This window comes from Eublepharis macularius, chromosome 13 (genome assembly GCF_028583425.1).
Source record: "Eublepharis macularius isolate TG4126 chromosome 13, MPM_Emac_v1.0, whole genome shotgun sequence".
NCBI lineage: Eukaryota > Metazoa > Chordata > Lepidosauria > Squamata > Eublepharidae > Eublepharis > Eublepharis macularius.
The window spans coordinates 23,378,523-23,403,046 of record NC_072802.1 but is presented as its reverse complement, the minus strand read 5'-3'; the positions used below and the strand labels follow the sequence as shown (position 1 = coordinate 23,403,046).

General features: G+C 52.8%; 1 protein-coding gene across 1 annotated transcript in view; it reads right to left on the bottom strand.

Moving 5' to 3' along the window:
• BCORL1 (BCL6 corepressor like 1) overlaps positions 1-23,571 on the bottom strand; it is a 33,582-nt gene extending 10,011 nt beyond the window's left edge. Inside the window, exons 1-8 of the mRNA XM_054996987.1 lie at positions 23,516-23,571; positions 13,757-13,889; positions 12,049-12,139; positions 8,746-11,142; positions 7,493-7,631; positions 6,427-6,507; positions 5,554-5,979; positions 2,100-2,308 (exon numbers count right to left, since the gene is read on the bottom strand). Of these exons, the coding sequence (XP_054852962.1) occupies positions 2,100-2,308; positions 5,554-5,979; positions 6,427-6,507; positions 7,493-7,631; positions 8,746-11,142; positions 12,049-12,139; positions 13,757-13,842 (3,429 nt within the window). The 5' untranslated portion in view covers positions 13,843-13,889; positions 23,516-23,571. The remainder of the gene's footprint in view (positions 1-2,099; positions 2,309-5,553; positions 5,980-6,426; positions 6,508-7,492; positions 7,632-8,745; positions 11,143-12,048; positions 12,140-13,756; positions 13,890-23,515) is intronic.
• Positions 23,572-24,524: the final 953 nt, after the last annotated feature.

The window sequence follows — 24,524 nt, the reverse complement described above, 5'->3', positions numbered from 1 at the left end:
CCATGTACGCATTTGCCTATTTTGTACACTTTGTTCTGCTCACTGTAAGAAACGGCTGTGGTGCACTGAAGCCCTGCCACCTTGTCAGTGATCCTCAGCACTTCCATCCCCATACCAGCATGCTGAGATCACAAAGTTTAAGCCCACGTGCCAACACACCTCTTGTCCTTTCTGGCGTTTAAAATTAAAATAGAAGTTCTGAAGTTGAAGAATCCCGCATTCAAGAGTTAATTCTGCCTTTGAATGTTGGGACCACAAATTAAGGGCTAAACTACACATGGTGCAGCGGGAAGTGTATGCTCGGGTGGTCCAATTTTTTTAAAATTTAAAGCAGTCATGCATGGGATGCAAGCTTCCAAATGCAATTGTAAACAGTAGCAGAGTAGGACAACGGGAGGGGGTTAAGCTCCCCTCCCCCACTTTCCTGATCTAACTTGCCGCCTCAGCTGGAGTTAGCCCTAAGAGGGCAAAAAATGGAATCACTTCAGGGTGAGAGGTGTTTGGAAAAATGGTACAGGAGAAGGTTCAACGCATCTGTAATGATTTTAAGTAAATGCGTGTGTGTGGTATAGATGAAGAGTGGGGGTGAAAGAGAGGGATGAGTGAGTGATATGATTGGTTGATAACTGAGAGTGGGGGCAGTGAATGCAGTTTTAGACTGAGAGTGGAGAAAGAACATTCAGTCAGGGCAAGAGAGGCAAGCTGTGTGCTGCCTTAGCATGTTTAAGCATTTCTGAGAAAAATATTGAGTCTGGTATTAGCAGGCAAGCTATGTGTAGCCTGACTATTTTAAAGCAGTTCTGAGAGAAACATTTAGTCAGGGGAAAGCAGGCAAGCTGTGTGCAGCCTGAGCTTGTGTATGTTGTCTGAGAGAAATATAACCTGTGCGGTAGCCTGAACTGTGTGTTTGTGAAAGAACATTCAGTCAGGGAAAAGCAGGCAAACTGTGTGTGCACCTGAGAAAAGGTCTTACTTGTAACTGAGAGAGAAATTAATATCAAAAGCAGGCAAGCTGTGTGTGAAGCCTGAGGGAAGATCTGTATGACTGGGTTTAAGTAATTTAAGAATTGAGAACTACTCTTTTGAAACCATCAAGTTTTAGAAATAATATGAAATTGATATGCTTCTTATAAAAATAAAAGTTTACTTTGTTTTTTTATATCCTAGAGTATCTGTCATTCCTATATCCCATTCCTTTCCCAGGGCCACATAGTACCACAAAAGGCCTGACCCTTGGGCACATTACTAAAAGGGGAAATTTGAGTTATTCTGGAATTTAATTCCTGGTGGCAGCAATCTACCAAGAGGGGCAAGAATAAAAGTCTTAAAGACCAAATCTACCCAAGAGAAAGAAAGGGTAGTAACAGCATCCTTTCCCACTATGTCACTGTTTCAATTAAAACTGGCTTTATTAATTTTTACCCCGGTTTTCTCCCCAACACCATTCTCCTCTCCATTTTATCCTTACGATAACCCTATGAGGTAGGTTAGGTTGAGAGGGTGTGACAGGCCCAAGGTCACCCAGCAAGCTTCCACGGTAGAGGGGACTTTAACCCAGTTTTCCCAGATCCTAGGAAAATACTGACCGATACATCCCGCCAGCCAGGGGCGGCGCAAGGGTCTGCCAGGCTCACGGCCAGCCGGCCGGGTGCCCCCACACGTGCACGAGCGCGCGCGTGTGTACCGGCCTGCATGATGACGTCACACGTGACATCATCACGGGAGCGCACGCACCGCCGCCGGCCCGATTGCTGCGGCGGGCGGCCTCCGAGCTCTCCCGCTCGGTTGCCTGCCCGCAGTGGCTGCGCCTGGCTGGGGGCTTGTGCTGGCGGCGGCAGCGGCGCGGGGTGGGAGGGATAGGAGGCTGGTGCTTTGTGGAGCGTGCTCCTGCCCGCCGCGCCTCCTCCGGCACCCTGCGCCTGCGGCCACCACCTACCTGGCCTTAATCGGCACGCCGGCCCTGTCGCCAGCTCTCACTTTTCACAAGTAAAAATAAACCTATTGAGAGATCTCTTGATGTATCTCCCACATAATATAGCTGGACTTCAAATGTTGCCCAGAGTACTTCTATCCATCCAATCAACCCCTTCTTATTGTACCTTTTCTTCAGACAAATGTTTGGTTTTGCATTTGCGTTTCCCGGACGGCTTCTCTAGCACTTCTTGTAAAGGAGGCGAGTCTGGGTGATCCAAGAGGAATCCATTGCGGAAGTCCAGATGCCCTTGAAGGGTTGGAGAAAGCCTGCTCCTCAGGCGCAGCTCTGAGCCTTTGCTTGGGGTGGACCCCTTGTGCTTCCGGTACCTGAAGTCTGACAGAAAAGCCAGAGGAAAGGAGGATTAGAGTGCAGAGGATTCTGGGAAATGAGCACTGATGCTTTCGAAGTGCCAGCCTAGCCCAAAACTTCAAACTCAAACAAGAACCAAATATGCAAGTCAACAAGGGAAGCAGAAAAAGAGGGACTTAAAAACAGTCTTCTGGACGGCCCCATATTATTTTTAATCTATTGTGTGATCATTTTCATCAAGGGCCTTCTACATTCATTACTCAAGTGTGCATACCCCCCCACATTACTTCATAGGGTAAACCAGCCTAAAATGGGGGGGGGGCGGGGGAACCTTCTGAAGCATTTTTTAAAAATGCATATTAAATGCTGCTTAATGCTTCTTCAACATAATAATGAATGAACAGAATAAAACTCACTAAACTTAAAAGTGAAGAACGGCCATCTAAGAAGAGATCACAAAAGCCAAAACGAAAAAGGTAGGTGAAAGCGAGGGAAAGCATGTCCAAAATCTCAGAGCTATAACTGGAAAGGTTCTGTTTTTAGTGGAAGACGATTGAATTGCAGCCATTGCTAGTATCTGAAACACTGAGGGCCTGATTTAATGGATGAAGATGGCAGGAGGAAGGTTGAAAAATAAGGAGATGAAGCCACCAAAGCCTGCCAGCTGCTGTCCCAGGAGTCACGTTTCTTGATAATACTTGCAGTAGGCAAAGTGACAGGCACAGAGCAATGGGTTGGGCTGGCCTGAACCACATGGGGTAAAGTTAACAGTACTAGAAAACAACCTCCTTTCATGCTATGGGCCCTTAGATGCTTCACAGGAAGCTGCCCTGCACTGAGGCAGGTCACCAGTTCATCTCTAGCTCATCCATATCTCCTGTCACTGAGGCCTGAGTAGAGAAAGGTATTCCCCACCTCTGGCAATTAGAGCTCCTTGAACTGGACTGAATGCGAGATCTTCTGCATGCAAAGTAGAGCCCCCTACCCCACCTTCCCATTCTGGAAAGCAGCCTCTTATCGCAGCTTCTCTTTGGAACACTCCGGAAAGCCTCCCGCAGAGGCAGTAAACCAGGCCTCAGTGTTGAGGGGCAGCGTCTGTCCTACAGCTGTGTCAATGGATTGCCACAGTCTTTCAGAAACACCTTTATATGTTTGCTCAGAGGAGACGATTTAGGAAGCCACAGCTTCTCACGACAGGAAAAGACAAACGGGCTGGAATTCTCCCCTGCATAGAATGGAGCCTTTCCCCAATTGCCTAGGTCCTCCGGTTGCCAACAGACTTGGAGAAAAATGTCCTGTCCCTTTAACAGAGGCTTCATGTGTGGAAAGGGGCAGTGGGAGCTTTTCAAGGCTTGGAGATAAACAACATCCCATTAAACCTTGGTTAAAATGGACAGGACCTTTCCCTTCAGGCCCACTGGCAGCACTACGTCAGTCCCTCTCTCACAGGAGTGCCCCAAGTTTAACCAGTCAGTTTCTCTGACAGAAGCCGGACACACACACACACACACCAGGGGATGCTACTGAGAGGCCCTCCCCAAGCACACTCAGGTTCTCGACAGACATTCACCAGGGCTCGAAAGAGAAGCTGCACTTTAACCCCACAGAGGAGAAAAGGGGAAGTGTTTGTTGCTCCCGCTTCCTAGCCTCCACAACATACCCACCCCACCCCGCTGGCCAGCTTCCTTCTCCTCTCCACACCCCTGATGTTTCCGGGCCTCAAAGGCTGCGGCTCGCAAAGTCCCTTTCCGCCCAGCGGCAACGCAGAACCTGCGCGGGAGCAGCCTGCCCCCTAGTGGCTGCTGCAGCCTGCAAAATCAGAAGGCCCCAGCTCGGCTCGCTCAGACTAATCCTCTCGCGTGCTGAGCAAGGCCCCAGCAAAGGCTGCTCTCAGAAGCTGGCTTTTGCTGCCGCCGACTGCAGGACGCCTTCGGCAAGCCTGCGAGAGGCCTTGCTGCAAAAAGGACAGGCCGCTCTTCTTTCCAACATCGTTTCAAATCTTTTGGGGGGCATGTAGTGGAGGAATACGTGACAGGAGAGAGGCTGTTGCTTGCTGCTTCCACACAAGTTAGGCAATGCCTTTAAATTACAGGAAGGACGCACACACAGATGAAGCCTTAGGATAAACGTCCTATAGTTGTCGTTACAGTTTTACAATAGAATAAATTGCCTTAGGAACCTTGCAGGAACAGGAGATTTTCAAAACGGAAGCTGGACGGGCATCTATCAGAGCCAGGCTCCCTCTGTTCCATGCAAGCACTACAAAAGCGAAGAAAATTGGGACTGGGCGTAGAATGCCATCTTAGTCTTTATTTTATATTTTCCCTAAAAACAAGCGTTTAACCATAATGGATCCGTTATATGCCTTATACCCCATAGGTAATTCCTGAAAAGAACTCAGAAACCTGGGGAAAGGAGTTGTGAAGGCAGAGCAGGATTCCTAATAGCTCCTTGCCTAGCCACCTGTCTGTCCTTCCCAGCTGGGTGTGTGTGTGTGTGTGTTCGTGTGTACTCTCTCTCTCTCTCTTTCAACTTAAGCATTTGGGCCTCCTTTTAGAACTTACCCCTCTCCTGCCAAAGCACCTCTTCTGTTGGTGAAAGCGCAGCCTCCTTGCACCAAACTGCAGGAATGAGGCAAGGTGTTGCATGCAAGGGGGCCTGCGGATGCTGATCCATCACTAATCCAACACCAGCTCTAGAAGGGGGCTACATCAGGGCATTTCAGATCCCCCCACCCAAAGCAGCCAGCAAGGGGAAGAGGCACAAAGGGGAGGGACAGCAACCTGGCAAGAAGCACCTCTATATCCCCAGTTTCTATCCAGCTTCTAAAGACAGCAGTTTGGGTGGCTGCAACTCTGCTTAGTGGGAAGAAAGGATCTCTGGCTTTGCATAATGAAGATCTTCCCTCTTCCTGCCCCCTTCCTGCCCTCTTCCTGCCCCCTTCCACAGGGGCCCTACAGAGGGAACCCTACAGATTCCCTCTTCCATCAACAGGCAGCCCTGCAAAGGTGTTCTGAGTGGTCCTCTAAGCCTCTGTTTTCTCCCCTTCTATCTTGACTGCTCCCATGTCTCTCTTGCTTGACATGGGGCCCAAGTCCAGCACTCAAGACTACCATGTGTCTATCCTGGATGTGGACTGACTCTGCCAAGTAACATCAGCATCGCTCTTAAAATCAATGGCAACAGGAAAGTCTATTCTGAGGGGTGCTGCCTTGGACACCCTTCCCGGGGTATTCTGACCCCCTACCTGCCCCCTGCCCTCTTGTTACCTTCTTTAGATTTCCGCCACTTGTGGCAACAGCTTGTGTGCTCGTCTTTGTCCCGCTCTATCAAGTACTCTCCTGTCTGGTACTTCAAGCTTTTCCGCCGACTTCTTTTCTTCCTCTTGACATGGCCACTTTCCTCCTCTGCTTCTTTGCGGTCCCACAGCTGCCTGGTGGCTTCCACTTGCCACGTGAGCTCCCGAGTCTTGCTCAGGTGAAGGTTGCCCCTCTCTGAACGAGACCTCTCTCTTTCGCGGTCTCTGCAACCGGAGTGCGGGGAAAGCCGGTGAGACTTCCTTAGCTTGCGATGCTTCAGGGACAGCAATTCCTCTTCCTCATCAATTTCCTCATCCTCTGACAGCAGCGGAACCATCTCCTGGCCAGCCCCTTCACAATCCCCTAGCATGCTAGCAGAAGAGCCCCCCATGCTTCCTACAGGAAGAAAGAAAGAAAGACCCTAATGCAGACTAACATTAAAGGCTACATCTAGGACCTTATTCTAGGTACCACCTCCTTTTTTTGTGGATTTGGGACTGTTTAAAAACTCAAAATCCACCCCACCACCACGTATACTTCATTAAACAACCAATAAAAGAGATAAATGCAAAAGCAACACATTTATTTTTTTCTCTTTTGCGCAACTTGAGGAAGAGATCTGTGTTACTCAGAAGCCTACATGCTCCTTCTAAAACAATGAAGTCCCGGTCTGTCTTGTCCCATGTTTCTTAGGATGTGGGACCAGTGCTGCTACCAAGATGCTCTCATACAGCAGGAGCACATACGCCTATCATCCCCAACTATCAGCCTGTCTGCAACTTCTTGTGAAGCAGCCAAGCCGCCCTCCGCAGATCTAAGCAGTCCCTCTGCTTAGCCACCCACCTGACTGGCTTCGGGTCCGGCTGCTCAACACCACAGGGATGAAGTCACGGAAATTGTTCTTTGCTTTCTTCTCAACAAAAGCTAGAGAAGAGGGGGAGAGAGAAAACAGATCTTTAAGAGGTAAGATTATCGTCACCTAGCCAGTTTCACGAGAAGCTGCACCAACAGCATGCGTGAGGAAGATCTCCTCACCTGCATGTCGCCCAAAACAGAAGCAGGCACAGCCTCAACTAAAGACCAAAGAGAACCAAGTGAGCAAGAGTTGTCCCAAGAGTTAGAAACAATGTGGTGGTGCAGGAACTAAGGCTCCATCATAGGGGCACTGTAACAAAGTGCAACTAGCAATGATCTAAATCTGATGAATAGGCTTGAAAATTATCTAATGATACTAAAACAGCATTATATTTGAATAAAAATGAGATGTTTGAGCCAACCACCCAAGTAAATTGGCCTTTAATAACCTGTTTTTATCCACTTTTCCTCCAAGGAGCTCAGGGAAGTGTGCCTCATTCTCCCCTTCCTTCATTTTATCCTCACCCCAAGAAAGTGTGACTGATTCAGGACCAAGTGGAGATTTGAACCCGGGTATCCCAGTCCTAGATAATCATCACCCCACCTATCTGTCTCTGTTGCTTGCTAGATTTTAATGATTTTGCACTCTGTGGCCAGAACACATCAGGTCTACTTCTTATGGAGAACCTGACTCAAATTTTCAAAATATATAGCTCTGCAAATAAAGAGGACTAGAGACTTGGTTTTCTTAATTAAAGCTGAAAATTCAAGATGATGCCTCAATTATTCCTGAAGGACCCAGGAATTCTCCTCCTAGTGATTGTAGCCCCGTCGTCGTAGTGTTACTCACTCTTGATAGCAAGGATCACATCCCCCCCCCCATTTTCAGCCACATTCTCGTGAGAGGCAGACAAAGCTGGACCGCCTCTCGCTAAAAGGAGCCTGCTGAGTTGTACCATAGATGCAGGCACTGGGCTCGGCATAAGATGCTTCTGTTACTGTAGGACATTTTTTGCAGAAGAAATTGCAGTAAGCCCAGATGTGGTTACTGTACCTTCTTCGCAGCTGTGCCCCTGATGCCCTGGGGATGGCTTCCGGCGCTTGCGCTTGGCTCGGAGGCTGCTGCGTTCCTTTGTAGAGCCCAAACGGCTCTCTCGCTTGATGTCCCGGAGATCGCCGTGATGCTTCCGCCACTGTGGATACGGAAGAGACACGTCATTCCAGGGTACGGGCTCACTTTGCCAGGCTGCAGCTCAAGCCTACAGTTCCATAAAGCAGCAGATGCTACCAACCTGGACACAAACGAGGGGCCAGTCCTAAGCCCCTCATTTGAAACATGACACATTAGAATGCATCTGAACCCCTGCAGCGTGCTTTAACCTCTCCACTGAGTAGCCGCAACAAGCTGGGGAGCAGAAGAAGAGCACTGGCCTCTGTAAAGGAAATATCCAAGTCCCAAGCCTTGCTCTGGAAATTATTCACGGCAGCTACGGACCTGGTATGTGGCTGCAGGCACGCTGCTCCTACCTATCAGTAACATGGGAATGGAGGAGAGCTCGCCAAACAGGAATGTCACACAGCTGGAACAAGCGGCAAGCTACAAATGTGCTCCATCGGCGGAACTCACTTGTGATGTCCCATCTCTCATTTTATAACACAAAACAACATGTAAAGTCATTCCCAAGAAAGGATTGAAGTATCCTGGAAAGGTGCGAATGGACAAAGGTAAGCAGAAGAGCCCGTGTTCTCCTGGCACCTGACTCCATCAACACTGCATCAAGTTACAAACCAAGGTGATTTCTTTCTTAAAAATCAGAAGCATCTGTTAAGAGAATTTTCTTTTTCCGCCCTCTTAAGTTTTGACAATTAACAAAAACAGATCCAAGGGAAAAGGTAGCTGAATTGAAAAATCAACCCCCATCAATGCTGTTAAAATAACTATCCATCAGAGAAGTGCTCGTTAGAAGTGAGAGTCTTAACACACTCTTGAGCGAGCTATGTAGCGTGCCACAAAGTTTCCCCGGTTCTACCATAAATGCGGAGAGAATTTATCAGTCCTCCTGCCTGTAGTTTCCAAAGCACGTCTGAGGAATTCTTTCAGCCTACCAGGAACTTCCAGAGTGAACACTGGTGAACCCTGGCTTGTAGCTTTCCCTATCGCCAACATCCCTTCTGGTATCTCTTGGCCCTGAACCTCAGCACCTGGCAAGCAACGAGTACCCAACTCTCACTCTGCAGCTCTCTGGCTATCCCTGCTCCTTGCGCTGTTTTCATAGCAGTGCCAGAGGCCACAACTGCGTTACTTACCTTGCGGGTGTGCATATTCTGGCTGCTCGACTTGCACGAAGCTACGGATTCCTCGCCGCTTCGGCACTTTTGCCTCTTGTGAGTTGGTCGGTCTGGCCCATCACGTGGCCGCTTGGGTTTGCAGGGGAAGCCCCCCTCCACTTTGATGTGGGCCACCGCCTTGAGCTTGGCCTTTGGAGAGTCTCTCGAGGCATGCAGGCATGCAGCAGAGGCAAAGGGCACATCGGGCTCCACCCACTCCTTCTTCACGCGGCTGAGGTCTACTTGGTGAAGGGGGTGAGAAGGAATCTCTGAGCTCGGCTGGTTCCGGGACGGGTCGCACTTCTGGGCCTTGCGCTGGCTCTCTGCAAGCGGTGTAGACTCAGAAGGTGTCCGCACCGTCGGCTGGCTGGCTAAGGGCAGGTCACGGGCCAGATAGGTGGTTAAGACTTGGTTTTTAGGTTTGTTGTCCCCGGGGCGCTTGAGGCCTACTGAGGGAGCTTCTGGCTGGGGGATACTCTCGGCTATGGACTCAGTCTCTAGTCTGTCACAGCTGTGGTTCGGAGCAAGGACATTCGAGCCCTTGGAGTCTGGAGGACTGGTCTGAAGTGCTGGCGAGACGCACAAGGGGTTAGCCATGCTGGGCAAGGCTGTTTTACAGCTCTTGCCCTGCGAGGGTGCTTCGGAGGCCTTCTGGGCTGCTGCGCCGGACTCTGCTGGCTGCACAGTGGGGAACGCAGCCAACTCGCCTGCAGCAGCTGGCTTGGAGGGACCAACCTGATTGGGAGGGATCTGCCCAGCTGTCGAGATGCCGATAGAAAGCAGAGGAGTTTGGTGATAGGGTGACCACCCCATGGGCAGAAGTTGAGGACTAGCAGGCTTCCCGTTGACTGAACATCGAGGGTAAACATTGCCCTGACCAGGATTCCAAAGGGACAGCTCCTTGGACGAGCGCAACGGGGGCCCAGGGACACCTCTGCCGTGAAGGTGCTGTCGCAGGGGCTCTACCTGCCCGTCTGCACTGGCAGGGCCACCCTTTTTCCCAGAAGGCAGTCCGGTGTTTCTGGGCTCACCCTGGTCGATGATAGAAATGGGCTCCTGCTTGGGGAGGTGGCGGGAGTCCCTGCTGAAGCCAACGTTGGAGTCTTTGCCCAATAGCACAGAAGCAGGCACTGGGTTGGCCACCCCCACGTAGGTGCCTGGAATGGTACTGATGAGGGCAGTGGAGTTCTTCACCCAGGAGCCCTGCTCCCCATTGCGCAAGAACTCTGGGAAGATGACGAAGGGCGAAGCAGAGCCCGGCGTGCCCACAGCCTGAGCCACCCTCTGCGACTTGGAAAGCACCGTGGTGAGCAGCGCCTTGCCGCTGGTGTGCACCGGGGTCAGCACAGGCATGGGGGGTGTCTTGCGCTGGTTTGGCGGAGGCAGCTTCTGGCGGTTGGACTTGGAGGAAAGGTCAAGAGGCATCTCGCTGCATTCCGGAGAGGAGACCATCTCACGTTCCAGCTGCGGAGGTGATTTCAAGGGGGAGATGGAAGCCAGGACGCCCTGCGCGAGCTGCTCTGGAGCTGGGGGGGCCCTGGCAAGCATGCTGGGACCTGACAAGGGGGCAGTGCTCCCACATGATGTAACCAAGGCAGGAGTGCTTGTCGAAAGGTCTGAACTGTCAGAGGGAGGGGAAGGGCCAGGGGCCGTGGAGGTGTTGCTCTCTCCCGATGGGGGAGGGCAGCTCAGCTGGCTTGCGTCCACAGATGCCGCTTTGGAATCCGTAGCCAAAGGCCTGGCCACAGAGAAGGCATACGAGTAAGAATGCAGCTCGGAGGGGGCGAGAAGACCTGGCAGACAGTGGTCTTGACGGAAGGGGGGTAATACAGGCAGGGTTAGTGTGGACGAGACTCCGAGCGGACTCGGAAGAGCAGCCACACAGCTGGGGGGCGGGAGGTAAACCAAGGGCTGGCTGGGGGCTAGGACTGCTCCTGGCTGGAAGGAGAGGGCCATTTTTTGCATAGCGGTGGCCTGAGATGTAGGGAAACAGACACTTTTCAAAGCGAAGGTGGCTGGGGTAGAGGCTAGAGTGGTGCAGCTGGCAGCAGTGGTCACGGCCGCTCCAGCCGGCAGGGCAGTGCTCTTTTCCTTGCCTGCATGCTCGCTCTCCAGAGCTCTGGGGCAGGCAGGGAGGATGTCGGCCTCCTTCTTAGCAGAGGGCCAAACACATTCAGGGCTGCTGCTCTCTGGTTTGGTGGGTTCTGCCACCCCGGCCTCCCCTTGGCTGGCATCACTGCCCTTCCCGGACTTTCCAGCACCGTCTGGCTCGTGGGGCTGCTCCTCAAGCTTGGGCCCAAGCTTCTCCTCCACGATGCCCTCTGCCTCAAACCCCGGGGCACTGCTGCCGCTACTCGAAATTGCTGTGAGCTCCACCTGCAACCACAGAGGGAAAGGCTGATGGTGATATTTAGAGAGGTTTGAGTGTCCGGCTAAGGTCTGGGAGACCTGGGTTCAAGTCCCCCCTCTGCCACGGAAACTCATTGGGGGAACTTGAGCCAATCACACACAGCCTAGTCTACCTCACAAGGTTATTGTTGTGAGGTTAAAAAGGAGGAGGTGAAGAATGATGCTGCAAGTTGTTTGGAATCCCCAGTGGAAAGAAAACAAGGGAATGCATTTATAAAGAAGTAAGGGCGCTTCCCCCCCAGTAATCCTAACAGCCTTCACATAAAGCAAGTCGACAGATCGCTTTCCCATACTGCAGACAGCGAGAAGCTGAGAAAGAGGTGGGATGGGGGCTTGCCTGAAGTTACCCAGTGAATTCATAGCAGGGGCAAGATCTGAACTACAGTCTTCCACAGCCCCATCTCTCCGCTGCTGTGCTATACCAGCTCAAGAGAGGAAAACAAAAATCAATAAACTCAGGTCCTGCTAAACAGAACTAAAGGTTCCTTTTTTCCACTGTAGGTGGATGTCAAGAATGTATCTTAGAAGCATGTAAGTAAAAACTAAGACAACAGTTCTCCTCTGTTGTTTTGCCCCAGCACCTAGCATTCAGGGGTGCACTGCCTCTGAACATGGAAGTTCTACCAGCTATCATGGTCAATAGCTGTTGACAGGCCTATCTTCAAAGCCTTTTTAAATGCTATCTGCACTAGTGACCATCATAGTATCTTGAAGACCAGTTAATTTACACACTGATTTGGGCTAACATTCCTTAATAGCAAGGCAGCTAGAAAATTTGGCATCCTGGCCCTCCATACCTCCCTGCCCAGCAACAATTAAGGCCCATTTCCTATACCTGTTCTGCCTGCCAAGCCCCACCGTATGCTCCCTCACCTTGGAAAAGCTGCTGCCAACGCAGAACTCCGGGGACCCCAGATGCTGGGAGCTGCTGGTGTTAGATTCTTCATCAGAAAGTGGCGCTCTCCTGTTGCGGTAAAAGAGAAAACCAGTGAAACCCGGTCATACGACTCCGATGCATGTAAGATCCAGAACAGGAATTGCCAGTCCAACAGAACTCTTCTCTGTCATGTATCATGGCTGTCAGATATCTAGAACTAGCAGACATAAAGCCTTTATCGGGTTGATACAGCCCACAGGTGGCATGTTGCCTGCACGGCTTTAAAGGACATGTAGCCTGATTGCCTTATTTCTGCTCCGCAACCTAAAGGAGGCATATCAGACCCTCCTCTAGGACTTTTTACTTCCCACCTGCATCTGCTGCACCAACTCCCAGATTCACACAGAGACTCCCTTTAGGAAAGGAGCACAGCTTCTGAAATTGTACCCCCAAGAACACTGAGCACAAGTCACACCATCAGAACTTGGCAGGTAAATTCAGAGAAGGGGATGCTCTGGGACGGCTGTGGTTCAGTGACAAAACACAGAAATCACATGCAGAACATCCCAAGTTCAAAGCTTAGCATCTTCAGTAAAAGCATCTCAGGTAGCAGCAGGTATTGGGAAAGACCCATTTCTGCCACAGAACTGCCATCACATACAGCAAACAGTCCTGAGATTCATGGGTCTGTTTCAGCAGAACGCAGCCTCTTGTAGCCATGTGAACCACATCTGGGGAGGGAGGGATGTCTCTCAAATTCAAAGATCTGGTAAAACGTTCAGCGCTCAAATTGGAAATAGTGAATTTTTCAGATTTCAAATCCTAGGAGCACCTGAGGCTACAAGCATAACCAAAGCTAAGCAGCTGTGGGCCCCATTGGCCCCTGGGATGGAAGGCCTCCAGGAACTCTATGGAAGAGCGCAAACAATACAAGTTTAACAAACAATTTTAAAAAATCAAGATGTGAACTGAAATGTACAGGACTCAGAGTTAAATTGGATTTTGAGAAATGTTTAAAAATTGCATCTCAGTTTCTGATGCGGCTTTTCATGCACTTTTAAGACAATGTCAAAACACTAACTTGCCAAACGTAATACCCTCTGCCACATCTTCACCCCACAGTCTCTGACAGCATCTGTCAAAAATGATGACTTTAAAAAAATGATTTGACTTGGAAAATATCAATTTAAACTTTGGCTCGCTTGATGATTTCCTCTCAAAAATTCCTTCACATTCACAACCGTAGAAATAGTTTCAGACGGGTGGCCTTGTTGGTCTGCAGTCCAACAGTAACTAGATTTCCAAGGTAGGAGTTTTCAAGAGTTGAAGCTCCCTTCATCAGATACGAGTGGAGAAAAGATTACAGCATGTATTATAGCTAGCTTCCTGACACTGTAACTTACAATAACCCTCCTACCCTCTGCCTGGATTATAAAGACTCCTTCCTTTTTCCACTCCTCTTATCTGAGAAAGGGAGCATTCACTCTTGAAAGCTTATACCAAAGTCTAGTTGGTGTTTAAGGTGCTAATGGATCCAGTTCTTGCACAGTAGAAATAGACTCCCTCTCTTCCCCCACAAACTGAAAAATTCCCCTATCCTATAACCTCAGCTTTAGAAGGAATCCAAGTGGAATCTATCAAAGCCACTGTTTACACCCTTTCTCCTCAACGCACACAGCCTGGGGCCACACGCAGACACCTCACCTCTCTTCGTTGAGTCCGCACATGCGAATCCGCTCGGTGCCAGTCCAGTTATGCACCCCACTGTAAAGAGGTGCTGCAGAGATCATGACAGCCGCTCAGCAACAACCAGACTCGGTCCTGTTAGGGGCTCCGCCTGTCAAACCAATATAAAGCATTAGGGCAGCATATGCACAGCGTGGTTATTTTGATCACAGAAAGCTGCTTTATATCAAGTCAAATCAATAGTTCATCCAGCCCTGCGTTTTCTGACTGGCGGTCTCTCATGCAAGGGTGTTTTCCTAGCCCTTCTACTGGAGATCCTTTAACTGGGAATTCCAAGGACCCAACCTGGTGCCTTCTGCAAGCAAAGCAAACATACAGTCACTGAGCCAAATTTTCCTTTGCAGCTACCAAAAGGCATTTTAGACAAATCAAGTGCAAACGAGGAAGAATGGCGGCAGGGAGGAGTCACACCTACATCCACACCTAGGTAAGGCAGGATGCTACCATGCACACAGGGTGGGTGGAACAGAGCTCTGTCTGAGAGGGAATGTCAAGAGAGAGAGTCAAAGGTCTGGCGCTCCCAAGTTGGGCCTTTTGGCAATCCCAAGCTGTAAAGACTGCATCTGGAGGAAAAGCTTCTAGCTGAACGCTCTTTTAAAAAAGGAACTGTTTCTCCCCTCAGATGTGTCATCTAAATAGGAAAGGGTTCCAAAGACCATTTTGCAAGCCAAGTCACCCGTTTGGGGCTGCTTTGGGGAAAGACAAAGGGCAAACCAGAGCGGAAGGTACTCCGACTGCCACAAAGTGTAGTTAACACAGATACAACCCTGAAAAACAATCTGAAGCAAAAAAAGAGAGAAGACACATCCAAGCCGAGCGTGAGCAGTAGCACCCCCAACCTTGCACGTCGCATCACAAATGCAAGACTTTCAAGGTAATACGTTCAAGATCCCAAAGGGCTTGGAGGTGGGGAGGGAAGAACAGAGTCATGCAAAGAGGACCAGTTCGTTACAAAAACTAGTACCAGCCGGCCTCATAGAGGGAGGCTTGGGGGATCGAGGAAGAAATAAACACAACAGCAGAGCCCTGTGCTAAATGGAGGGGCCATCGGAAAAGAAGCAGTACACAGATGGGGCAGAATCCCTGTGGACCGAAACGAAAGATGCCAGAAGCAGAGGCCGAGGCTGCACAAGCCTCGCCTTTGCCGAGTGAGCAAGGAAGACAGGGTCAGTGGAAGAGGCAAGAAGGCCCCAAGAAGGATGCAGCCACAGAAACGGACATTGTTAAATGCATTCTTTTTTCCCAGGGAGGATGTGGGACGTTAGCCAGACAGAAGCATTCCCAGGGAACAGAGGGAGAAAAAAAAGGAGAGAGGCAAGAGATCCCTGCCAATCAGGAGAACGGAACCCAGGGATTCAAAGAGGAGGAAGAGAGAGAGAAAAACACACACCCCAGATTGGGGCAGTACAAGAACAAGTTCCCCAGGAAACTACGGGGAGTTTCCTTCTGGACAGGCGGTAAAGGGGGAGGTGCCAAGAGCAGAGAGAATTCCACAAAGGAATCTGCCCAAGCCCAAGCCCACCCCGACAGGCAGCTGTCTTTGCCACCGGCTAGGCGCTGTGAGAGGCAGCCAGGAGTGCAGGAAACGGCCCCGGAGACGAGGCAGGTAGCTCCACCACCCTGAAGCTGGAAACCAGCCACGTCTCTCGCACGGCCCACAATAGTTCCTGTCAGCCATGTGGCTTGGCAAGCCTGTCCAGAAGCACTACAGGAAGGTCTCCAGCGCGTCTGATCCCTGAAATAAGAGACATGTGGATGTGCCTCGAGACGGAGAGGATGAGCACATTAGAGGAATGGGAGTGGGGGAGCAAGCCTGCGGAGCGAGAGTCGACACCCTTGTTTTCTAGAAGAGGCAAACCTGGCAAATATGAGGGAGGAGCCACTCGAGACTTCTCCTGGCAGTCCAAAGGAAAAGCACACGGGTCCTCCTGTTATTCCCTGCACCTCAAGCCTCCCGTCACATAGCGGCGCAAGGCAAAGTCCTATTACAATGCCTTGGAATGCCCAACGATTCCAAGGCAACTTCCTTGGGCGCAAGGGGCCACAGGGGGTTGCCCCCTAAAACAACAAATGCGCTGACCTCAGTGTCCCCCAGAGTCCATCAACTCCTCAGCAATGGAGTTCATCGCTTGGGAGCTGCATGCCGAACCAGGAAGGAGGAGCGAAAGCAATCACCCCACACCCTCATCTTTCCCTCTCCTCTTCAGAAGAAGCCAGTTGCAATCCTTTGAGGTGATCTTCATCAGTCTTAACTGGACCGAACTCCGTCTTGCCACAATCTCCGCTGAACCCTGCAGCATCGGCATCCGCTCTCCCATGCCGTCTCTCAAGACAGTCGCTCAAGAAGTGATCCACTCTCCACCGGCAGGATGGTCATTTGGAACCTGCATTCTGTTCTGAACACTGAGGTTCAAGGAGGGATGTTGGCAAAACGGATGGGAAACGGCTTATCCAGAGGATCAGCTCAAACCATGCACAGGTATATTGTCGAAGGCTTTCACGGCCGGAGAACGATGGTTGTCGTCGATTTTCCGGGCTGTATAGCCATGGTCTTGCCATTGTAGTTCCTGACGTTTCTCCAGCAGCTGTGGCTGGCATCTTCAGAGGTGTAGCACCGAAAGACAGAGATCTCTCAGTGTCACAGCTGCTGGCGAAACGTCAGGAACTACAATGCCAAGACCACGGCTATACAGCCCGGAAGATCCACAACAACTATGCACAGGTACTCCCACTTCAACATTTGCAAGCTACGCAGCCATATTCAGGCTAATGGGGGTGGGGTGGGGCTTTGCTGTAAAGAGGGAGAATCTCCCCCCCACACACACACACTTTATAAACACTGGATTGTGTGCATAAGATCGAGTACTCAACCTGTGAACATGGGGCTGTAGCAACAACTGAAAGTCTGGAGAAACACCTTGTCTGCGTCACCTCTGCAGACAGTCCATCTAAGGCAAAAGCATAGAGATTCATAGCGATGGGCGCGCTGAACTTGACACAGGGCTTCCCCATAAACAGTTCCCTTCTTGCAAGTTCAGCAGTGACTTGAGTCAGGTCGCAGCACCCTGGGCTGCATGCGTTCGGCCTTACAAGTGATGTCATGGGCACTGCCCAATAGGTGACCTTTAACACTTGCACAACCACATTCCAGACAGCACTCCATCGCTGCCACCACTACCACCCCTCCACTAGCCCGGCAAAGAATTACAATTTCTCAACACACGGTTATTGGAGAAAATATAATAACCTCCTCCAAACAAGAGCACTTCGTGGACGGAAGACCCCTAGGTCCTGTGCAACAAGAGAGCTATGTAAATGAAAAGGCCTGGAGAATTCTAACACTGGATGGAATTCAGCAAGTCATCTAAAGCTGACAGGCAGTATGGTGCAGCAGATAGAGCAGGACTGGGAAAATCTGGGTGTGAGTTGCGGGCTCAGCAATGAATTGCATTGGGTAGATCAGAACCAATCACATCCTCACAGCCTAGCCTAATTTGCAGGACTTTTATACAAACAAAATGGGACAATCCTCAGGCGTGCTGCCCTGAAGTTCTTGGGAAAGAAGGATGGAATACAAACATGATCTGAGGGGGAGGTGCAGTTTGGAAATCCTCCCCACCCACCCAAAATCTTTCCTTCCAGGATTCTATAAATCCTCTGATGCTTCAGCAGGCCAATTTCCCCTCTGCCCCCCGCCCCCATATGACTCTTAACAATTCCCATCATTCTATAAGTCTGGATCATATTCGATTCTCATGAAGCTCTTTGCAGGGAGGGTCTTTTAATTTGGTTAATTTCTAATTTCATATTTTTCTGCACACCAGTGAGGGCCTGCAGTACATAGAGACCCCAACCTTGTATGTGGCTGGCTTAGTTCAGCAGCTGTCATCAACTGCACAGGGGCCTGCCACTTTATTATTAAGTATAGCAGGAAAGAATCCTCTACCTTTAGACTGGATAACTTAAGTATGAGCAGAGTAAGAAGACCCCTGAACTGCATTCCCACTGCATGACCTCTCTTAGTATCATATTTTGTCTATATCCAAATAACAAAATTGGGAATCTAATGCTTAAGAATCTAAACCAAACGCAGAAAGTTAAAAGCACCTCTCCCTAGTTAGAGATTTTAAATATTTTCCAATCTTAACACATTACTTCTTGCCGTGTCCTCAATGGATGGGACACCTGACCGATAAACTTCAGTGAACCTTTCTTCCTTCCTTCCTAGACATCATGAAGGGGGTTCTCTGGTAATGGGTCTAGACAGACTCTGAAGGGTGCAAGCAGGTGGAGGGAACTACAAACACATGGAGCTAGCACAGAAGAGAAGAGGGGGAGCTCTCTAGATTAAAAAGTCTGGAGTTAGTCCTAGGCAGGAGAAAGGGAAGAATAAAAAGACTGGGCTCTTTTGCAGGGAAGGCTTCTCCCAAAAGATTGGGATCTCAGAGATAAGGAAGGAACAAAGTGGATGCAGTCCATGCTAGGAAAGACATGAGAAAGAGCGAAAGTGCCATCTGAGACCGTTATTTAAGTGTCTCTGCATTCAGAAAAACGGGGTTTGGTCTGAGCCTTCCAGAAAGGGCAGGACATAGAAATTCCAGCTGTAAACTGTCCATCACGTGCTGGGGTGACTGCACCCTTTGATGCAATTTAGCAAACCAGTTAATCTCATTGTTTCCCCAGCTCCTCCTCCAGCACCCCTTCAACTTTCAAACAACATCGTCTCTAAAGCTTTAGCTTCCCAGCCACAGCGCGCAGCGACTGGAGATCACCAGCTGTCCCTTTTGGACTACGTATATTCTCCTGTGCCACGGGCAAAGGGATTTTGCAGAGAGAGACAGAGCATATGACGTTACAGCTTCGCTACTGAATCCGAGGGTACAAGATGCCTCACCAGGGTTGCGATCCTGCCTTACAAGTTCATCCAAAGACTAGATATGTTGACTCAGCGAGCCAAGCCCCAAAGGGATGCCTGCTAGCCCAAAAGGTATTCAGAAGGACTATCGAGATTGGCATTAGCAGAACATTGCTGCTAAAACTCCTTCGCATTTATTTAGCACTTTAAAGCACGACACAGATTATTTCAGTAATTCTTACAAACAACTCTGTAAGGTAGGTCAGAACTTCACACGGCTGCTGGCAAGGGAGGCAGACCAAGAGATGGCACCTTACTTGAGGCTACCTAGTAGAGGCATGACAGAAGCAGAATCTGAACTCTGGACTTCTCGGTTTACAGTTCGGTTTACAGTTCGGTTACACAGGCCCTTCAGAAATGAGACCATTGTGGTACAAAAGCTGACAATTAGACAAAGATTCTGTTTGCTCAAGATCAGGCCAAAATAAAAGGTTTCAAATTCTAACCCCAATAACGTTCTTTTTAAAATCCAGTCATGATCACAGATTCTAAATATATCAGTAAGATCAGTGGCTACTACTACCAAAAAAAAGAGTTGAAATTGACATCTCTGTTTCACAAAGCTATGACCGAAAGAAAAAGAACTGTCAACAGCTACAAGCCAGACAGACTAACAACTGTTTCTTATGGGCTCCCAAATTTTCAGGTCTACCACCAGGATGAAGAACAAAAGTTTCTTTTCATACCACCATCTTTTAACCCTGTCACTGATGGTTACTCTGTACGTAAAGAAATAGCCTCCAAACCACAGTGTGTACGGCAGCAGCATCTTCGAAACCACTGGCCAAATCCGCGCCCCTCTAAATGACAACATCCACCCACCACATAAGGATTAATATGGGCTGCAAATCCACCCACCAAAGAAGATCCCAAAACATCAGCAATAAGAACAGCCAAAATTATGCTACTGAGCAGTTATACTATTTTAGTTAATTGCATGTTCAAAGGTGGCAGGGTAGCCACACTGGCCCAAAGCAAACTAGAACAAAAGCCATGTAACAAAAAGGGTGAAAGCAACTTAATTTTTTTTTACCTGTACTGTCTCTCTTAGGGAGCTCGAAGCAGAAGGTATCACTTTGGCCACTTTCTTCCATACCAGCCTGTACCGGCTTACTTGCACCCCTTTGTGATATATATACCTTTTATGAATACCAACCAAAACAACACAAAATAGCATGGAATCTTTCTAATTCTCCAGAATTCTTTATCAGGCTGAGGCTGTCTTTTTTTAAAACAGTGAGGAAAGGAAAGATATTTCAAGCTCATCATCTTAAGGCCTTTTGTCTGCAATCTAAGAATGCCACACGGGCTTGATCAGAGCAAGGGCTCAGCACTGGAGAGTGCCTCTGAATACGTAGAGAACGCTGCTCTTTCACCACCGATCGAACCCAACACAACAAGCAGGATTTCTCCACCGGAGAAAGCAACCAACTCCAGTATCTCTTTCTGAAGATCACCACACACAGGCAATATACAGGCACCAAATTCAATCTATAAATAATAACAGCAACCCTTTCCATATGCGTTAAGCCACACAGGCCTCGGAGGAGAGGCCTCGGAGGGGAGGTCTCCTTCCAGACCCAACCCTCTGTCTCCACTGTCTAAGATGGCAAGTACCTCCATCATGAGCCCCCCTGTCTGTTCCTGCCAAGAAAATCTCTGCCTGCACACCTGGTTCCCCCCCCCCACTTTAAGCGTGCGCAACCAGGACAATGAACTCTAAGCATGTAAAGACAATACCCCCATCCCCATCGAAGCTGGGCTCTCTCGCAAACTTTGCAGCGTCTCTCCCCTCTTCCACCATTAAGCCTCCCCTCCTGGCAGTGGGCACAGCAAGGGTTCCCCGTTTGCTCACTGCAGCCTGGCAGGGAAGCCTCACCGTGGAAACCTGTCGCAGCTGCAGATTAGCATCACGTTTTGGAGATTAAAAAAAAGGAAAAAGACACACAGGCAGCCTACATGAAGCTGGGAAGCCCTCTGCCAGACCCCTTTGAGAAAGAGGGAGGGGGCCAGCTGCCTCCCTGCCCAAAGCCAGGATTGTCCAGGCGATGACGCGATGCCTGCCACACAACCCCTATCCCCATTTAAGCTTCATAAACGTCCCATCCCTCCACTCCCCCTCCTGCCACCGCCAGCCTCCGGTTTTCTTGGCAGGGTGAAACTACACGACAGTAAACATGCAAAGGCTCTCTCTTCTGGGCAGCTGCCATTTGTGGGGCCAACCTGGAGGCGGGGGTGAGGCAAAGCGGGGTGCTGGCTGGCTGGTGCTCTTCTGATAGCCTTCCACCTGGCCAGAGCAAAGCAGCACGGTTCACATGCCAAGCCCAAGCTGCCCTCTCTTCTTTTCCTCCCCCTCCCTTTCCCTAGAGCTCTGCAAGCCTTCCCAGCCCCTGAACCACCCACCCCCCAATTTGCTCTGCTATGCAACCCACCCAGATTTTAAAGGGCAGGCCCAGTTCACACAGCTTCCCAAGCGGATCTGCTCCTGGAGGCACCAGGGACGCGTGATGAACCAGGCACCCCAAGAGCAAAAGTTGTCTCAAGCCTTCCGGGAAAGGAAGCCACCCGCCCCCTCTCCTTCCTAGCCCTGCTCAGGGGCACCGGCTCCCCGCGCAGCTGTGGCATCGGGCGCCTGGGTTCTCCCTCCCTTCCGCCTCCGACCAGCGGCCCTTTTCCATCCTCCGCCCGTCTAACATTCGGTTCCTCCCCGAGCTGGCTGGCCGCTGCGACTGTGCTGCCTTCTCTCTCCTCCTCCCCAGCACGGCGATCCAGCCGCCCGTGCCCGTCCCCTCGGGGCCGTCACGGGCATCGCCCTTGTCTCTCCGGGGGAGGGAGGGGGAGAAGAGGCGGCGCGGCGGCAGCCAACCGCACCGACGCCGCCTCGAAGGAAGCGGACGGGACGGGCGCCGCGCGTGCCCCGTCCGCAGCCTTTTCACCGCGCCGTCGACTCGCGCCCACGCAGCCTGCCGAGTTAGGCGCGCGGGGAGGTATCCGAGGCGAGCGGCCGAGATCGGAAAGGACGGGGCCGTCGTCCAAAGTCGGGCTTCCCTAGTGCAAAGGACGCCGCCCGCCCCGCCGCAGGCCAGCCCGGCGCTCTTCCCCCGCCGAAGGCCGCAGCAAAGGGGACTCTCTCGGGGCCGCCCGTCCGCTCCGTCGATGGGAGGAAGGAAGGGCGCAAGGAGGAGTAGGGGAGGGAAACGGGAATCTCGCCCGTCAAGGGAGTTGTCGGGAGCGGGGAAAGCGAGAAAGTGTCTCCTCACCGCGCTGGGCTCAAGAGGCTTCCCTCCCCGTCGGGGATCCCCGCAGGCGAGAGCAGCGGCCCTGCTGTCACCCTCCCGCCCCGGACGGGACCTCCGCAAGGGGGACGAGGGCCGCGGTCCCAGGCCCGCTCCCTGTTTCCATGGAAACCCCGCTTGCACGCCGGCCCCCTCCCCCGATGGCGCCGGAGGGGAGCGGGCCCGGGAAGGGGGGGCAGGACACGCACCTGCTCCGGGGCGGGCCCCCGCCCGGGAAGAAGGACCGGCCGGGCGGCGGCGGCGGCGGGCCCGAGGGCGGCCCAGGCGGCGGGGTCGGAACGCCGGGCCGACCAGCGAGACTCGCCGAGCGGCGGCGGCGGCGGCGGCGGCGCTGGCAGCAGCAGCCCGAGTGTGAGGACGAGAGCGAGCCGCGGCCACCGCCGCCGACTGCTGCTGGCTTGCCGCCCCGGGGCCCGCCGGGAAGTGTAGTTCGGCCGCCCGCCGGCGCCCCACGCCCACCCCGGCCGGGCCGGGCCCCGGAACTACACCTCCCAGGCTGCACCGCGCCTAGCCCTGCCCGTGCAGGGAGGGGAGGGGGCGCCGAGCCAGCCGAGTCCGGAGGAGCGATCGGAGGGAGGGGGGATGAGAGGGGGAGGGGCTTTGCGCCCTGCCCGAGGAGGGGGAGGGGCTGGCGAGGGCGGGGGGCAAGGGCGGCGACCGGCCTCCACCCGAGGGGAGGGGAAGGACAGATAAGGAGGGGTGGGGAGGGAGGCGGCGGCAGCAGCGGCTGCCCCGAGGCTTTACCCCCCCCCCCTTGCCCACGGCTGCCTGTTCACACGCACCGCGCAGCCCTCGGGTGGGCACTGCTCGCCAAGCGACTCATGAGCCCTCCCCATCGATGAGGTCACGGGGATCGAGCCAGAAAAGGCTGCGGTGGGGGCGCACACGGAGCCTCCGGGATGTTATTTGGGAAAGGGGGGGGGGTCTCCTCCCGCTGATGAATTTGGCCCCTTCCCGAGAGATGCACGAAAGTGGGGCGCGGGAGAGCCGTGCGGGATCCCGGGCGCCGGGGAGGAAATTCCGGGGCGCACGGGGGAGCGCGTGGTTTGGGTCGGCGGAGAGGGCTCCGAGGTGCGCGCTGCTGCCGGGCCAGCCCGCGAAGGGCGAAGGCGAGCGCGCTGCTCCCGCCGGGCGGTGCGCCGACGACTCGGGAAAGGGAGAGGAGAAGGGACGCGGGGCGGCCGCGCCGGCGGTACCTGGCGCAGCCCGAACTGCGATGCGGGTCGGGTTCAGGTTCCGCACCTGCGGTGGCCGGCCGAGTGGGCGCCCCCTCGGGGCCGTGGCGCAGCGCGGCGTCCGAGCCTGCCTGCCTGCCTCTCGCTCCCTCCCTGGGCGGCGCAAGCCGAGATCAGCACCGGCGCGCCCCGGGGAGCGGTTGGCCTGCCTACCTCCTTCCGTCGCCTGCTCGGCTCTCGGGGATGCGGCCGGAGGGAGGCGCCCCAGCCCGGCCGGAGGCTCGGCTGCCGGGCTTGACCCCCCGCCCCTGGTCCGTCGCCCTCCACCTACCTCGCCGGCTGGGCTGGCCTCGGCGGCCGCGCTCCTCCCTTCTCCCGTCCGCCCGTCCGGGCTCGCCTGCCCCAGAAGTTGCTCGAGCTTCGAAGGCCGCGATCGCCGGCCAGGCCCGCCGCGAGTCCCCACCTCGCGGCGGCAGCAGCGCAAGCAAAGGGCCCCCACCACGCCGCGCTGCGCCGCCCTGCTCAGTCCGGCCCCCCTGTGGGCCGTCTCGGCGAGGAGCGAGCCCGGCTTCCCTTCCCCTGGGCCGTCTGCCTCGCCGCTGCCCAAGGCCCTCCCCTCTGCGCGGCCGGGACCCTCCTCTCCCACCCCCGGCCACTGGCAGGCTCTTGCCCCCTGCCCTAACCTGGCGCCATCCCGGCCCGCAGCGCGGCCCGTCTGCAACTGGCGGCGTTCAGCCCCCGGCCCCTCTGGCCTCTTTCTGCCAGGCAGGCACCTCTCCGGTCCGGCTGCGCAGACCACTCTCCGGGATTCTGCCCCAGCGGCCGGGTCCCTGCCACACCTCCAAATCCTTCGCCTTCAACCGGGTCTCCCCTTTATGGCTCCGATCCTCGGCTGCAGCCCGTCTTCCTCTGGGCTCCGGGACTCTGCCCCCCCTGCTCCCACCCATCCACACCTGGCAAGCAGGGTTTCCTCTTTCTGGCCCCACGCCCTTATTGAACTATCCAGGACTCTTCAAACGGCCTTGCTTGTCCTGAAGACCCCCCCCCCAAATGCATCTCGGATTCATTGGTTTGCAACAATGGTCCTAAATTCAAAAGGAACCTGTTCTATGACTGTATTGCATTTTTTAAAATATAGCTTTATTTTTGTTAGCTTAACAATCCCCTGCTCTCCTGGCAAAAACTTTGCATGCGGTTTGATAGAACTGTGGGAGCTAAAACTCTGAAACAGGACTGGCAGCCTTTAGGTGCAGTTCCTCTCAGACAGCAAAAAGGATTTGCTTCCCGCAGCCCTTCAGGCTGTAGTTCTGCCTTTCTCCCCACTCATCTTTTCTTTCTGT